Raw genomic sequence first — 17,997 nt, forward strand, 5'->3', positions numbered from 1 at the left:
CTATAAGCAATACCATGTGGGAATGGGGCAACAGGATGCTGGAAACAGCCTCTGCATTCAGGGGAGATCCAGCATGGAAGCAACAAGCTCTCCCTGCCAGCTTGGGGGGAAGCAGCCTGCCGATCCTGATGTCAACGCTTTCCAGGGCAGTATTCGCTCATTAAAAGTGGCTGTGCTGGAAGTGGCGGGAGCTGGGTTTTGATCTACAAGGCCTCAGCAAATAACAGCTGCACAGTGAAAGGACTTCCCACCCTGACATCCCATGGAGCTGCAAAGGACTTGCAGGCTCGGAAGGCCACCAAGATCTGCACTTTGATGGGCCCTACCAGAGCTAGCTGATTTCGTGGCCGTTAACAGTATTTGTAGCTTAGATAAGAGTAATCAAAATCTCATCATTCAGGGCGTAAACTGATTGCCTGCAGGGGTTAGAAAGGAATTTTACTTCATGTGCAGCGTTGCATAACTGCCTGGATTCATTGTGGGTATTTTCCAGCTTCTGCTGAGCACCAGCCATGGGCCACAGCTAGAAGCGAAGCACAGCACACCAGCTGAAAAGCCGAAGTCATCATGCAAAAAAAATCCCAGCCCCATTGTTTGGAGACAAAGTAGGATGTTTCTGATTCTGGCTTCAGCTCACACATGGAAATAAAAGACAATGACTGTCAGTGGGCTGCTGAAACAGCAGAATTTCAACAGAGGAAGAAAAATCCATCCTGAGATTGGTTTCCTGTGGACAGTAAGAACAGCAGCAGTGAGCCCACAAGCACAGCTCACAAAGGATTATGCAACATGAAATAACCCATTTGAGTAACATTGCCCCCTCCCATGCTGCCAGCTGGACCCTAGAAGCACTGCTCCACTGAGGGGTATCAATAAGCTGCCCTCCAGAGAGGACCAGGCTCTTCCCTGTCCTCCAGCAACCCTCATCCCCAGCCATCCCCACCTGAACAAGGAGGGACAAGAACACAGTGTTTTTCTCTCTACAAAATTATTATTTATGTTTTATTAGTGGCAAAGGCTCTATAATGTTGGAATTGGCCACAGGGCGTGGTGGCCTAAGTGCCAGTACCCATCAGCACAGCAACAGCAGGAGGCCAAAACATGCCCTGTGTGGGTGTTGGTTGCTCTCAGATTATAGTATCACCACGCCCCGCTCTGCTAATTGCAGCATGAAACTCTGATCTCCACCATATGCCAGTGCCACTACTTTTAGCCATGCACGTGATCCATCACAACACTGGTCGTTCCTCTGGGGGAACCTGCAGGAAGGCTCCCCATTTCTTTCCCTTGTAGAAGGTAATTGAGAATATGGCATTTCCATGCACACAAAAGACTAAGGATGGGGAAGACAATAGTGACACTACTAGAAGTACCTGATGCCGTGGTTTGTGACTAGAACTGCTTGAAAGTTCTCCAAAGAAAACTATCAATTTTACTCTAAAAAATAGTCACATCTGAAGAAGTGAAGTGTGTGCATGAGACCTATGGATTTTCCATAATCTTCTGTCTTTCTGTATTCTTCCAACTTAGGTGAAAGCACACAAATTACACAGATTTGCATGTTGTGGAAAACCCTGTTTTGAAATTAAGAGGTACAAGACATCTTCAAGGTACCCATAGCTTGCATTTCAGACACTGTGCCACATTTCCCCGATCTGATGATGGTGTGGCAATACCTGGGTAAGACAAAACTTGTTCCTTTGTGAGGTGCATAAAGGTTTAAACAGCTGAAAGGGGAGGCATGTTGTCAAATAGCATCATTACTTTCAATCACTTCTGGTTCATCCTTGCCAAAGCTGATGGCACAGTCCTTGATACTTTAGGAGAGAGACAAAGCACCAGAAATGCACCAGGATTTTCAGGAATCACATCAGGTCTAACACATATCTTCATTCCATCCTCATTACTCAGCTGTGTATCCACGTGCCAAAACCTGGGTTTCATGTGGGTATTTAAAGTTGCAAGTTTGTACCTGATTCCCAGCTAATATGCTTGCTACTGAACGAATAATCCCTGTTTTCTGTTGGGAGTGTTCACCAGGCCCTTTCTAGCAACTGTACTAGGACACTGAGCATTTCCAGCTAGCATGCATGCAGATGTGAGACTTCTGGCATTAGCATCCCACAGTAAAGCTCTCCTTTGTGTTGGAGAGCCAGAACTTTTCCACACAATACCTTCTAGCCAGACAGGTCTGTTTGTGCTGAGTACAGAGCTTGATCTGAGCCACATAAATGTTGTGGAGACATCCCAGCAAGCTGTCCGTGTGGCCAGTGAGCTGGGGCACACCATATACAGGACTCTCCAGGCCCTGCCCACCCTGCAGGTAGGATGAAGGTTGCCTCTGGGCTCCCCCAGGCATAGGCATGGATCACACCACCCAGCAGGAGTGCTAAACACTCACCAACTGGTCATCTGCTGTGCTACGGGTACCTTCCAACATCTCCAGAACATCTCCAGCAGACACAGCTGATTGCCATGGCAGTCTTTTTTTTATTATTATTTTTTCCTTCATCTCCTCTTCTGGAAGACAGAGAAGGGAATAAGCCATCTTCCTTCTCAACAGCACAAGAGACCATATCTGTGCTGTTGGCTCTTTTTTGTTCCGTGTCTCTGACCTCCCACTTACACCATCAAAGATAGGGAAAGAACTTTTCCTAAAGAATTTCTGGACCTTTCAGGCTTTTTCATCTTATTTGGTGGTCTGAAGCACTCTCCTAACCCCTGAAAAATCAGAGTGCTTTTGTCAACTTGTCAAGCACGTGCACTCCATGGCAGCTCAGCACACATTTAACCCAACCACTTTCCCCAAGGGACTGTTATAAACCACTCTTTTCCATGGGCACTCATCCACACGCAGTTCTGTTATACCTGCAGCAGGAATGTCCTCACCACAGAGCCCTGAGGTTTACCTGATTACCTTTAACTACCTGTGGCTTTTCCCTTGCATTTAATAACACCATTCCACACAACACACTAGCCTGTGTACCCATGTCCAACTTAATAAGCATCCCATTGCAACCAGGTCACCAGTCTGGTGGAGAAGCAGAGAGGTTAACGAACGCCTAATGACAGCAGTGGCAGCAGCACGTTCACCAGTGGGGATCAATTAGAAAATTTGCTACTGGGAGCAGCACATGGCAAACACCAACAGCACCCCAGAGCTGAAACAAGGCCAGGGAAATACCCAAGTCAAAGCTATTTCAAGGTTTTTCTAGGAACATCTAGAACATGACCTGGCCTTGTTCTTCACCAGTCAGTGCCTGGCGGAAGGGCTACACCCATAAAATATCATATGGGTGCTATCCAACCATGGAGCCAAGCTCCCGTGGGCACTCACCTTTGTATTAAAACATCCAGTGTCTTGGCTGAGTGTGCTCTATGTGTTTGTCTGTGTTGGTGAGGGACCAACAGCAATATTGTCTTTGCTGGCAGACTTCTGGGATCTGAGCCTGTGATCCCTTCCAGGACTGGGCTTCCATTTGCCATTTATTTCCCAGCTGAAAATAAGGCCATGATCCAACATTTAGGCTGCAGAAATGCAGTCTTCCAAATAGGATTTAGTAAGTTTCTGTAATTCTTGCATTTGCACCGTTTGTAGGAACAAGGCATGGGACAAAGGATGCCACAGATGAGCTATTGCACTTGAGTACACCTGTACACACACAGCTACAAGCCAAAAAGGAGACATTGCCACAGCAACTGAGCTGCTACCTCAGGAATCCCCCCTTCATTTTTTAGAAATTTCTGCTTGTAGCAAGTTAAGTCTATTGCATTTGAACAGCCTTTTTCCTTTCTCTCCCTTCTACATTTTTTACATGTTTACATGGCTTCTGCTGCTGCTTGTCCTTCTGCAGCACGGGCACACCACCCAGCTGCTGCTGGTGCTGAGGTCCATCCCTGAGCAAGTCCTTATCTCTCCAGAAGCTGTCCACCCATCACTTGCTGCAGACTGACTCAGTACCAGATGCTGCACCCAAAAAGCTGTTTTCTTGTATTCATTGCCCTACACGTTTGGCTGTTTTACCTGGTGTACTGGCTTTAGGGAACACGTTCTGCCTTGTTAATCACTGTTGTCGGTGATTCCATGGAACCTGCTTCCAAAGATGCAGGACAGATACACCCGTGATTCACCCTGGCATCAAACACTGCACTACCTCCACGGAGTACAGAAGTGGAAAGAACCTCCTGGGTCATCAAGTTCATCTGCCTGTCGTCACTAGTAACCACATCACTAGATCAATTAGGAAAAGGTTGATTGGCCTGTCACAGCTAATGGGCTCCTTGGTCTGGCAGAGGAATAAAGGATCCAAAGTCTGGAAGCTGCACCTAGGTGAAGTCAGGCTGGCAACAAGGGTTACCCCATTTAACGGTGTCAGGTTTGTGCAGAAGAGCAGCAGTCCAGGGCATCCTGCATCACCTGAAAATTTTCAGTCTAGTCTGAATGTTTTACCAACACAGTATTATCCAGTGGCTTTCTGCCTCAACTTTACATGTCTTTGGACTACTGATACAAGGTTTGCAAAAGGCAAAGGAAAGCCTTTCCCATCAGCTCCATAATAGTACACTCAGTGGGAATTTCACCTTCCTGGAGAGAACCATAGGAATCCACAAGCTGAAAGAAAAGGTTTTAAAAAATCACTGCTCCCATTGAAACAAGAATTAACTCAAAGCAATTCTCTTGCTACAGTTAACTGGTTTAAATCCCACCCTAAGAGCTGCACCCATCACCAGGCTTCCAAAAGAAAGCAGTTAGCTGGAATTTATTTGTTTTCAAGGTAAGAAAATAAAATTGAGAAGTACTGCATCCACATGCCCTGGGCTTTTTTCCACATGCTTTTGAAGATGCTCTCCTAGAGATTAGGCTGACATCTAAGATAATTAGCATATCTTCAGGCTAGAGATTTAATTAATAAACAAATAAGTCTCATTTACTAAGAGACCTGGGGAATTTTTGTTGTAATATTTTCTCCTAACTGAACAGGTATACATTTCATCATGGTTATAACGGTGTTAGTACACACGCTGTTCACTGTCAATTCTGGGGAAAAAATAAACTTAAAGGGATAAAATAATTTTAGTTCAAACAGTGTTTTTCTACATTCTTAATCTTTCTGTACTTCATATTTCACAAAATCATAATATTCCAGATTGATATGTAGTTTAGATAGCAAATCACTAACATTCAAAACACATTCAGAATTAATGCTTCCATTGCATTTGGGGTGCTTTTCAGCCAGGTGTAAGGTTATGAATAGTGGAATTGCCCAAAACTCACAGCAAATTCTGCTTAAGGAATCCTGCATACGCAGTGGGAATGGGGGGGGGGGAAGGAGGGTTGAATCACTAAGTGACAGAACACGAATTCACCTTGCCTCTGAGCAACAGGACAAACAATCACATTTTGCCCAGCAGGGAAGACATCTCTGTAGCTTTGTGCTGGATGTTTGTAGGAGCTCTCAAAAAGCAACAGCCTCAACAGCCTTGAGACAAGTGCCGAAACCTTATCAAAATAAAAACATCCAAGTATTTACATCTGATCATGATATTATTCATGTGAATAATTTATCCAGTCTTTTTAGTGGGCATCTGAAGACCCTTTTCAGATCATTCCATTCAGTCCCTCCTAATGGTATCACGAGGGTTGAGCTGAGGATGACTGCTGAGGATTTGAGCTGTTAGACTTGCACAGCTGAACAGCAAGGTGCACGTGTTATGGCTGGCCATGGGCAGGTCATACGGGTCTGTACATGGTGACGAAAGCCCATAGACCTCAATGATAAAGTGCCATGCCTTGTAGCAAGAATGATCAGGCTAGAGGTTTGCTGGGACTAAGGCACAACAGTGACACCTTTAAGGATGCTGGGGAAAACTTATTTAGACCAGCAGTTCCAAAATTGCCTGAGGAAGGAGATCCATTCTGTTGACATCCCTCTGAAGATGAGGAATTCAGTGAAAAGGATGAGAAAGGCTATTGCAATAGAAACAGCTGAGGAGCAGAACATCACTTGCCTGCTAGATGCAAAGAGGGTGGTCTCACATCTGGACTGCCCCCTACTCAGTGAGCTGGGGAAGAACTCGTGGTGTGGTCCACATGGTCTCCACCAACACAGGATGGAGGAGGAGAACAATCTTGAAGGCAAGATTTAGCTGGTAGCTAGCAGGCTAAAGGCCAGGACCAACTCGGTTACATGCTTAGAAAAGCTCCTTCCAGTGCTCTGTGGAAAAATCCAGAGACATCGCAAGGTTCAGGAAATAGTACCTTGAGGACAGGCTTGAATAGGCACAGATCATGCGGCAAGGATCTAAATATTAAATCCAAATGAAAATAGATCAAGGCTGCTGGCACATAAAGAAGGTCTTTTAAACTAAATATTGTAGGAGAGCCAAGAGTTTGACAAGACATGTGGTTTGGGAAAATGCAGTCTCCAGTGGAGAAGTCATGAAAATTTTGCATCCTTGAATAAAAGGATAGGAGAGTTGCCAAAAACAGTCAGGGAGGAAACAGCAGACTGCAGCCCCAGCAGACAACAGCCCTCTCAGGCATGCAGAGCCAGGGAACAGAATAAGACAACACCATGTACGCATTTCTATCCCAGTGCCAATGGTCTAAAAGCAGGATGAGTGAACAGCAGTGCCCTGATTTCAGATGGGACTATTAACATAACCAGCACCTTAGAAATCTGGTGGAAGGAAGATAAGCAGCGGGACATGGTAATGAGTGGCAACAAATTATACAGGAATGGGAGTAGGCTGGGCAGGTGGAGGAGCTGAGCTGTACATTAAAGGAGAGCCGATCAAAGAGCACAACCAAGTTAACTGTATCAACAAGTGCCAGAGTCCCTAGGATTGCAGTCCCATGCCCGGACATTATAATATTAAGTAGTTATCCCATCACCCATCCAGAACAGGGCAATGACCATGAAACTTAAGATGAGGCTGTGATAGAAATACCAGGAAGCAAACACAAGCAATGGGAGATATCCATCTTCGCATACAGATGGTGCAAGTAACAGGACAGAAAGATGTCAAAGTTTAAGAACGGAAGCTATTGCTTCTCCAGCAGCAATTAGTGACCTCTGAAGCATTAAGTCACTTCTTCATCATGTTCTGAGCAGCACCCAGGAGCACCACTTCTTTGGATTTCAAGAAGCAAGGAGCCACTGGTGACATGCTCAAAACCAACAGTCCTGAAGAGGCCTTACAACCCTGCTACTGTAAACTTCACTTAAAAACAGGAAGCTGCCTAAAAATACAGACACGTGTTTAAAGTTAGAAAGGAAGAGTCAATAGGGAAAAAACATGCCCCAGAGGCAAGAAGACCATTTGAAGAAACGATTAGTGTAAGTACATATCTCCTAAGGGCTTTTTTTTTTTCTAAAAAAGTTAGTGTGCTTAGCAGAAAATAGTACAAACAGCACTAAGACAAGGCTAAGAAGTACTGTTCAAATAATGGAATTAAAAACAATCTAAAATATAAAGCCTTCTGCTGTGCCAAAATATACTACAAATATTCTGAGCAGAACTTTTCAAGTCACAGGCACTAATAACAAATTTGAGTGTCCATGATCAGAGGGACAAGGGAGCCTCCAAGGAAGATAACACCATAGCAGAAAAGCTAAATTAACTTCTTTATTCACAATACATGGATAAATCCCATTAACACAGGGTCACATACAGGGACTAAATCCTTCAGCAGCACTCAAGGAACTCAAAAAATGATCATCCAGCCCAAGCTCTGCACTGCACTTCTGCAGTAAAGGGAGAAAAGCTCATACAAACAGAATAATGCAGTAAGGACAGAGGAAGGACAGACCAGGGAAGACTCATGACAGGTTTTGGGTAGGAAAGTCCTGTCTTGTCATACATGAGAGTTCCACCAAGCATGGACAATGGCATTGTTTGACACAACTGACTTTTACTTCTAATCCAATCTTGAGATCCCTCCTCTAAAGGCTTCTTAGGAAACTAAGGTACCATAGAGTAAAGGAGAAGTGAGTTAAGAAGTGGTTAAAAAAGAAAGCAGTAATGACAGGACAGCTGTCCCAGTGGGGGTGGGACCCAACAGGAATCTCTGCAGCTCAAGTTATTATAAATGACTCGGAAAAGGGATTAGCAAGGGGACTATTGGAATGATTCAGAAAAGTTCAAAGCTCCAAATCACCCAAGAGAAAAGCATAAGTCACTCATGACACAGTGGCTAGACAAGAAAATGGCAGACGAATTTCAGTATTGAAAGATGTAGAAGGGGAAATTAGCTAGCTATACTCTAGCTGCCTATTAGAGCTCCCTCAGGGGTGTATCATGGAGATATTGTAGGTAAGGCCACAGGTAGACATCAGGCCAGAGTTCAGCAACCAGATATATCTAGCACCTGATTGGAACCATTAAGAGGGAGAAAAGAAAAATTATTACTATGATAATCCTGCAGCTTCCTACAGCAGGGCTGTAGGAAGCCACAGAAAGCCCCTGCCCTGGCCACCCAGAGGAACAGAGGTAGGAAGGGCTTTTGTCCAGAGAAGGATTAAACTTACCAGAACACTTATAGTGGAAGGCAGGCTACAAAGAGAATAGGAGTATGACAGTCTAAAATAAGGAATGCCCAGAGAAAATGAACAGGAGATGTCTAAGATTACTCACAGCTCTCAAAATAAATGATAGCAAATGAAATTATCGTATAGTAGGTTTAAACAAACAAAAGGAAGTTTTTTCCCCCTTCCCATACAATCTAATTGCATTGTGGAACTCATTGCCTCAGGATGTTGTGGATGCCAAACACATCAAGGGAGTCAAAAGTCAATTAAACTCATGGACTGGTCCATCAGTGGCTATTAAACATGATGATGATGGAGATGCAGCCTCTGGCTGGTGAGTCCCCAAGCCACAGGAAGCTTTATCACAGGAAGAATTGCTTTGTGCTCGCCCTGTTTATTCCCCTCAATATCCACAACCAGCCATGGTCAGATCAGCACCCAGGTTTGGGGTTTGCTCTCCCCAGCTGCTGAAGCATCGGAGTTGATGTGGACATTCCCAGGTTTCAGCACATGCCAGCTGCAGCCTGAAGGTTGGGATGCCTCCTTAGTCCCTGTCCTGAAGTGACACTAAACCTTCTGAAAACAGAATGGACTGCCAGCATCTTGGGCTAAAATTTTGGGCTTAAACCTCAGGAGATCCCGCACACATGAAGTCCAAAATCACACCCAGATGTCAGCCCTTTGTTTGAATGTCACGATTTATATTCTGAGTGACACTTCCTCTTCTGTCTCCCCAACAATGACAAAACAAAGAGGTATAAACAAATCCTGGCTCCAGATGTTCTGCCCTCATTAGCGACCAGCTTGGCTAATGCTATTTCATCAGCCCTTTGTTTCAGGGTGGCAAGCCAACATCAGCAAGTCGAGGACACTTTGATGGGGCTCCCCCCCCCCTCCTCCTTGGGATGTGACAAATTCCCAAGACACTCCTGCCCAACACTCAGTGCAATAACAAGCACAGGGCTGAATGACTGCCCTCGACAATGTTTGGTACGTGGAAAAACTTGTGCTCGCTAATTACCATGATTGCTCCATAAAAATCCCCCTCGGGCGGCCGCGTGCGATGCAGGTGAGTGCAGCGCCGCAGCCCTGCCCCTCGGCAGCCCGCAGCCCAGGAGGAGACAGACATCCCTGCTCTTTGAAGAGCCTCCCCCAGCCAGCACTAGAGGTGTCCCACCCACCAGATCTATTCCTAGACATATCAGTTTCTATTTCTTTTCCCCACTGTTACACCAGTGCAAAGAGACAGGGTTGAGGATCAGCGAGACCAAACACGTACACAGGCTACAAAGCAAAGGTTTTCCTCCTCCTTTGAAGCCTGCTCTCCATTATGTGAGGAGAGATGCAGCAGATTTACTTCCCTGGGTTGAGCAGTCCTAAGCCTCTTTACTAAGCCTGCCAGCGAAAGCCTCAAAGCAGATGCCAAACCCTGCAATCTTTTTATGCATGGTAGAAATAATCTCTTCGCCTGGTGTCTGGGAGAACTGAACCCAGCATCCAGGCAAAATACTGCCGGACTGGGAGCCAGAGCAGAGCCTACAGCTAGGGCCCAGCACCTTCTCTCTGCCACCTGCCAACATCAGACACTCTGCTTTTACCTGAGCTCCAACCACCAAGGTTGGAAAGAGATATGAGGATCCAACCCTAAGGCCCATCAGATCTGCCCTAGGTGGTCTCTGCTGGCAAATTTGGGCCTTGTCCTCCACCCAAGGGAGCTCTCAGCATCCCCTCCTGCTGCAATTCCACTTGCACCTGTTTTACAGGTTGAAGGGGGGAGCCCAAAGACACCCTTCAAGAGTACAACAGCTCCTGAAGCAACCCCTGCTTCCTGACTCCAAGCTACCGAGGGCCTTCTTGCTGGCTGGCTGCCCTGAGCTGACAAGGTTGAACCTCATGAGTCACCACCATTGCCAAATCCCCAGAACTATGGCAACTGCAGACATTTTCAACCAGAACAAGCCGCAAGGGCAGAGGGAAGCTAGTTGTAAAAGGAATAAATCAAAGGGAAATATTTGGCACTTCACTTTCGACAGGGAAGGACTCATCAACTTTTACTGTGGAGGAATAAAGAGTGAGACGAAAGATCCACTTTCACTTCACTCCCAGGATGCCCAAGGACTTTCGCATCCCTGTACTGAGAACAGCTGCTCTAAGTCTCTGCATCTCATAATGATAGATTCCTTGCTTAAAAATAAATCAGTGCAGCCTGGGATGCATGCCAACACTTTCCCCCCAGTTTTCCCACGTCCTACATTTTAAAAGCAGCTGATGAGATCCATCCTTGCTTATTCCTCATCCTTCCTTTAATAACTCCCTGCGTTCTCATTAAAACCAGTGTGCTGCCCTCCTCACCTTTAAAGTTTCCCAGAGCTGCAGCCTCTTGCCTTGGCTACTCTTGCTTCATTCTGCATCATACTACTCAACTTCAGCTACACTGATGGCCTTGGAAGCTCCTTTTGGTAATTTCTCCCACAAGCACTGCTCTTGAACTCTTTGTGCCCTAGATCTAAAAACACTTCTGCTGCACTTCTCTGTCTCCAAAAATACAGGCAAATTAATAGTTCAGGGCCAGTTGAAACCAAAACACGGTTACTCTTTTCGTATTGCTCTTGACCTTCAGGTTGATATTATTCCCTAAAATTTAGAAAAGACACCCAAAGTTTGCAAACAAGGCGCTCAAACACACCATGTTGTGCAACACGCAGGCTATCAAACCTGGGATCTCATTACACCCTCTGCCTCCCACTCTGGGTTGTGTTCCCTTGTTACATCTTGTTTCAAATTAGACTGAAAGCTCTTCATGCCAGCGGCAGTGGCTCCCTGTGGCATCACTGCAGCAAACAGGATTAATAAGCAAGACTAAACACAGCTCTCAAAAGCATCAAAAAAACAAAGAGGAAACTGAAGAGATGTGGGAAAGTGAGTGCCCCTGATCTGAATAAAGAACAGCTCTCCAGATGCTAGAATAACTCCAGGACATCTGTGAACTTGACTTCTCTGTGAGTTTCATTTTTCACTTCTAGCCTCAGCATTTACCAGATTAAGTGAACCTAAGTGAAAAGATGCTTTGCATGGTCATATTCTTGTGCTGTCTTTCATCAGCATAGCTCCAAGATTTAACTAGACCATTCAAATCAGGTCATTTGCATTGTAAATGACAGGGCATACTTAGCAAGCAGAGGATATAAGCAATGGAGTGACAAGAAAATAAGCAACTTGTCCCTTTTCAGCAGACAACTGTCCCAGCTTAAGAGCTATGGTTTTGCAGTGCCTTACTGCACTGACTTCTGCTTTAGGACCTAACTGGAATTAAGCTATCGCTCCCGCAATAATGGCTGTCTGGGCAGGTGCTCTCTCATCAGCTTTCCACCTCTGACTTAAATCTCACCCAGAGCCCCAGGTGCTGCCCTTCCATTAGGGCACACCTGCCATTTAGGGAACAGTTTGGCCAACACCACCTAGGGGCTTTACACCAACTGAGTAGTTTTTCCTATAGCCTGGAGATGCTGTCACAAGTAGCGTCCTCTATCAGAGGAACTATGAAGAAAGGCAAGATTTGCCATCAGCCACAGAATGAGTCAATGGTTAGGGTAAGACACAACCTTCCCTGGAGCTGAGCCTGGGGTTCATTCTACTGTCCCCCATTGGTTCCCCAGCCCCACACACTTCTGCTGCTGAGGTCTATGACACCAGCACTGAGGTCTGGGAGAGTTTGCTTTGCATAGCTATTTCACCCTGATGCAGTAGAGATGGGTTTGTCCCTTTTCACTAGACATGATTTCTGTAACAATGAGCTTTCAGTGTTGGGAATTACCAGCCCAGAAATTATAATGCTAATGTTTCAGGTGCACAACAGCAGATCAGCCATCGCTGCTTCCCAGGAGCAGATCTACCTCTCCCAGGCCTAGCATCACTGCTGGATTTTGCTTCTGCAGAACTTACTGGCACCAGAAATCAAGTCCCAGAAGCAATTCCGGCGACTTTCTTTAAGCAGGCATAGAGGAATTGCCCGACAGCACTGTCAGTTTCAGAGCAGCACTGACAGCATTGCTCTTGCTGGCACCACTGACCTCCAGCAAAGATGGGTCTCTGGGTGGCAGGAGCATAACATGCCCACACAGGTGAGCACACATCCACAGAAGACAACAGCATTAAAACAGAGTTGTCATCCCATAGGCAATTTCAAACAAGATGAGCTTTACTCTTTTAATCACCCTCCATCCAACTGGTGCTAAGGTCAACACTTGCAGGCAAAACTGCCTTTCCCTGCTGTTACCTCTGCTTGCAGCAGTAGCTACAGAGACCCACAAATGAGAGCACCGTATCTGCAAGCCATTTAGGTACCGCAGCTTTGCTGCTGGGCAGGAGGTTTACACTGGCTGTGTGGAATAGATTTGTCCGGGAACAAAACCATTTTCTGTAGAAAGGAAGAAAGAAGTTAGTTATCTCCTGCCTCCAAGAGCTTTAGAGTAAAGGCACTCATGGCAACTGCAAACAAGTGCTTAGCAGCACTGCAGTGATGTGGTTTAAGCAAAAAAAAAAAAAAAAAAGTTTTTGAGCATGGAGCTAAGCAGGCCCCAGGCAGTAATGGGTACATGATGAATAACAAATCCATCCAAAGCATCAAGCATGAGTCAACCCAGATGAAGAGTTCCTCTGTTCCCCTCCCTCCCAACCCCACCCCCCTCAGCACTTTGGCTGTTCCTTGGGAAACCCATATGCATTATGAGGGTGTCCATAAAACAAACAACATTTGGCTGTTTTTTTGAAGAAACCTTGGAGAGCCCAAAACTGGCTGTGTGGGCTGAGTCCTCAACAGGGTACAGTAACCGAAGCAAAAAAGAAGCCTCCTCCGGGGCTGCTACAGCCTTTGGGATGAGGAAAGCGGAGCAGAAATCTTTGTAGAAAAGCTGTTTACGTCTGTTTGACCCTTGTAAAACAGGTCTCCAGGTTCTCCCCCATTTAGAGGCGTTTGGATGATGGTCTGCAGCAGCAGCTGGATCGTTCCCAGGGGGAAGGAGCAGTGCAGAGCTGGCACAGGAGCCACGGAGCAGCGGGTGCAGTCGGAGGAGCAGTCCCACCTGCTCTGCGAGGCTGAGGCCAGAGGGGCTGGCAGCAGGCTCCCTGCAAGGCCCATGGCACCAGCTGCAGTGCCACCTCTTGGCTCAGGTTTGCAGGAGAGGCCAATGAAAGTGAAAGACACCAGCACCCTCCTCCTGGCTCCACCTGGCCACCCCCTTCCCGGACTGGCTGCTTATCTTCTCCCACGCACGGCCCTTTGATCTGTGTGCCAAGCCCCGGCCTGCTCCAGGAAGGCTGGGCAGCCCAGGGACTGCTGGTGACTGCAGGGCTGCTGCTTAGCTCCACGCTGCCACACGGACAGGTGGCTCCGTGGTTGTTCTCCCCTTGGTTTGTCCCAAATGTCCATCAGAGGCCCACAGTTTCACCCGTCCCAGCACTCGCCCTGTCCCACATGCCGGCTGCAGACCCAGGAAAGGCAGTCCCATGAGGTGCAGAGAACAAGCATCCCATGTGCTAAGCTCAAGAGACCAGGAGAAACCCCTCAGCCCTTGCTGAACCCACAGAGACACACACACAAGGGCACAACCCACCCAGCAGCCAGGCACAGCTCTGAGCAGCTCCTGCTGCTGCCTTGAAGCCAGGCTCAGGCAGCCCCCTGCTCCATTGCTACCCAAATCCTCCCCCAGAGACTAGCACCATCCCCGATTCTCCCTACATCACGAGAGGGACAAAAGCACAAGGACCAGGCACCACAAACCATGGAGAAATGAGGTGATGGAGACCAGACTTGCCCTGTCCTACATTCAGCAGTCTCCCAGCAGCTTTGTGCCATGGAAGCTAGTCAGCAGGGCCCACAGGCAGTAGCAGATAAATGCTGGCCCACCCCCACATTCTCCATCCTTCCAGAAGGAAAACCCTGAGTCTTCGGCCTCATTCAACACTGGTGCCAACAGCCAGCTCTGCTGCTGGCTTCTGTCACTGCTCCCCATCCTGCGGGATGGAGTCTCACCCTGTTCTCCCCAGTCCACTACAAAAGAAAAAAAAAATGCAGTTTGACCTCCTTCTTCCAGTGTGGATGCCCTGTTTGCATGATGATGCCACACTACATATAGAGGGCTCATGCCAAGGGCTGGCACGCAGCTCCCCGGAGCACGCTGCCCCCATCCCAGATCCCCCTTGCTGGGAACGGGACATCCCACCGTGACTGGGGCTCCTGGCTAGGCTCAGCCCCAGCAAGCACCAGGCAAACATCACCACCACCTCCTTCAGCCTGTTGAGCAACCAGCAGTGGGTGGACACACACCCAGGCTAAGCACAGCTCCAGCACCACCGCCCCCACCCGCCAGGGCTTACCCAGGTCTCCAAACACATTCTTGCTTTGGGTACACCGGTTCTCACGCTCCTCCCCGGGAGGGAGCCCACATTGCTCAACCCCCTGCCCCACTCCAGTTCCAGTTTCCCCTGCCTCGAACCCGGAACTCAATTTCACTCGTCACAAAACGTGCTGGCCCTTCCTGCCCACGCAGCCCCGGCCCAAGGACTGGGGGGACAGAGCAGCGTCAGCCCTGCAGCTGCCCCTCACTACAGGGCTGCAGCACCACAGCCCATCCCTGTGAGCCAGGGACGGGTTAACCTGGGACTTAATGAGAAGGGAAAGGTCTTGGTGTTGCAATTGCCATTCAGATCCCTCTAATCCTTGTGTTTGACTGCTTCTGAACACGGGAAGCACCTGACATCTGAACAACAGAAGTTTTAAGGCTCACAATGCCTTCTCAGCACAGCCTTTACCTCCACATGACACATTCAGCTGTTGCAATCTTGGTTAGCACTCACCTAACCTATTTCAGCTTCAAAGCACTTCGCAAACATTAACCAATTAATCCTCTCACCACCCTCAGAGGGAGGTGAGCATCTTTATTTTTATCCATTTCCCCATCAGTGAGAAGGAGAGAGTTCAGAGCCTCTCCCAAGGCCATCCCAGCTAACTCCCAGTGACTGCGGCTGGGCTCTCAGCCCCAGGCTCTGGCCCTTGGATGAACGCGTGCACCTGGCCTGGTGGAAACGCTACAGCAACAGTCATAAGTGGCTAAGCAGGGCTGTCACCGAGTGCCTTTGTTTTTCTCCATGCCCCATATGAGTTGGCTTCTTGAGCACCTTCTGTTCATCAACAACCTGGAAGGAAAATGATCCAAGACAAGTGGCAAGAGCTGGCCACCACTTCAGAGCACCTGAGACCAGCTGGCAAGCCAGGGGCACACAGGCAATGAGTGTTTGTAACAGGCTGGTGAAAAGTTCTGCATTTTGCAATAAAAAGCATAGGCCAGTGGGGATGAATCCAGAGCGTGGGGACAAATTTTGCCATGACTGAAGCTGGGCAGATGGACAAAGCATGACATGAGCTGCTGGCAGTGCTCAGCATTTGCTAAGTATTGGGGCAGAACATCCCAGCTCTTTCTACGCTCAAAAATCACATTTATTCCCTCCCAAATGATTTTCTCCAGCTCAGACAGTTTGGTTTAGGGAACCATACAAATCCTTGCAGTTATTGGTGAGGGCAGAGTGCTGGAAGGGCAGCCAGCCTCCAACTGGAAGACTGCAGGAAATCAGGACATGTCACACCAGTGCGGTGTCAGCTCTCTTGGGATAGGACACGTGTCACCAGGAGTGATGCTCCCCTTCAGAGCCATCCTCTGCATCAGTCAGGATGCAATCAAACACTGCCAGCAAGCAGCACCCACATCCGCCAGGTTCATCACACACTTCCAAGGTGTTAACAGCCGAAAAAAATTGTCACCTGAAGTATTTCAGTGTTGAAGCCTACATGAAAGCCCTGACATAGGCAGCATTCCCCCCTCCCCCTGCAGGTGGTGGGCAGAGATCCCATACAGGTGGATGCTCAGGAGGGGAGGAAACATCCAGATCCCTAATGGCTGTGTGACAAGGGCTTGGGAGAGGGAAATCAGGGTGCATGCCTGCACAAGGAGGGGATGCCCCACCAGAGCTCACTGTCAGAGAACACATTTATTTCAGGGGTGTAACAAGCCTCTCCAAAGGACCTGCCTGAGCTGCAGCAGCGCTCCCACTCACCCATGTCAGAGCTGGCAGGGCTGGGAGGTTGCTTTTCCCAGCTCCCTTTCACTTGAGCAGCAATCTCCATCCTCAGGGCTCCCCGCAGCACGCAGTGAAAGTCGCTCTGCTTTTGCAACACCGCTGACCCGGAGCAGGACGCCGGCTCCTCTGCCACTCTGCCAGCGGTGAGAGCCCACAATTGCAGGGCTTACAAGGAAGCATCAGTCTGTTTTTCTCAGCGTTTCCAATGGCTGTGGCCTAGCGCTGACTGCTGGCAATTACCATTCATCCTAAGGTCCCAAATTACTCGCTAAACACTGAAGATGTAGGAATCCCAAAGCCTTTAGGATGGAAAGGGGGCAGCCTTTAAACAATGCACAGCAACACCAGATCGATATCTGAAATTACTTCAGCATCTCAGTGAAGCAGCAGGAGAATTTCAGGCAGAAGAGACAATTCTCTAACTGCAGTTCTTAGAGGCAGTGGGGGTAGAAACCTTCCTTGTATCACAGATACAATACCATCCCAAGGGAATGCTTTACTTAGTGTCAAGAATCACTCTGAATACCTGTTAAAACCAGCATACATAATGTGCTTTAAAGGCATTGCTGAGCACAGATCTACAGTCACAGCAACAGCTTTGCAGCCAGATTCACCCACCTCCATGGGGTGTCACCTCTGCAACAGAGCTGTGGCTGCCCCCAGTCCTGAAGGAGCACCCCAGGGTGCAGGCACAGCCCGGGGCTGGCTCACAGCAGACACTGCCACCTGCTGACACCCTGGCCCAGCCCAGCCCTCCCAGCAGGATGGGTGCAGTGTTTGCTGCCAGGCAGCGCAGGATTTGGAGTTGCTGCCATGCCCCTGCACTGCGTGCACCATCCAAGCCACTACTGTCACGCACATCTTGCAAACCCTGTTGCAACAGGCCCTAGGTAGCAACATCATGTTAAATCCAACCCACATCCCTTATTTCCTAGGAACCCTCTGTAGCTGACATCAGTTACAGAGACACAGCCCAAATTCAGCTGTTCCCACAAGGTGGGTAACCCATACACTTCCCCAGCCTCACCTTGGGCCAATATGATGATGCACAATGATACACAACTCCTGATCCCCTTTTCATACAGCAATAAAAGCCAGATCCCTGAACCTCACTGCTGCTCAGCAGGCTGACCTAGACTAGATAATCCCAACCCAGACACAGCCACAGGCCATTCTGTGTGCATCAAGCCTCTGTCCTCACTCAGATCTCAACAGTACTCCTCTGATCTCCTTGGCACATGTTAGTCCATATAACAAGTTCATCCAACAGTCAAAGCATCTGCATGGCCTCCACTTGCCAACACACCAGCAAAACTTTTTGCTGGAAGCTTTC

General features: G+C 48.0%; 1 protein-coding gene across 11 annotated transcripts in view; it reads right to left on the bottom strand.

The window, feature by feature from the left end:
- The window catches only part of LOC137864206 (serine protease inhibitor Kazal-type 5-like), a 96,890-nt gene that overhangs the window by 22,057 nt on the left and 56,836 nt on the right, over positions 1–17,997 (bottom strand). For 7 of the 11 annotated variants that reach the window (XR_011101375.1, XR_011101374.1, XM_068698099.1 and 4 more), the window contains one exon: positions 12,808–12,948. The exons of the other annotated variants lie outside the window; for them this stretch is intronic. Coding sequence is in view for 4 of the 7 variants with exons in the window: in XM_068698099.1 (XP_068554200.1) it covers positions 12,808–12,948 (141 nt within the window). In the remaining 3 variants the exon portion in view is untranslated. The remainder of the gene's footprint in view (positions 1–12,807; positions 12,949–17,997) is intronic. 11 annotated transcript variants of the gene reach the window in all.

The sequence above is a fragment of the Anas acuta genome, chromosome 14, assembly GCF_963932015.1.
Source record: "Anas acuta chromosome 14, bAnaAcu1.1, whole genome shotgun sequence".
Classification (NCBI taxonomy): Eukaryota; Metazoa; Chordata; class Aves; order Anseriformes; family Anatidae; genus Anas; species Anas acuta.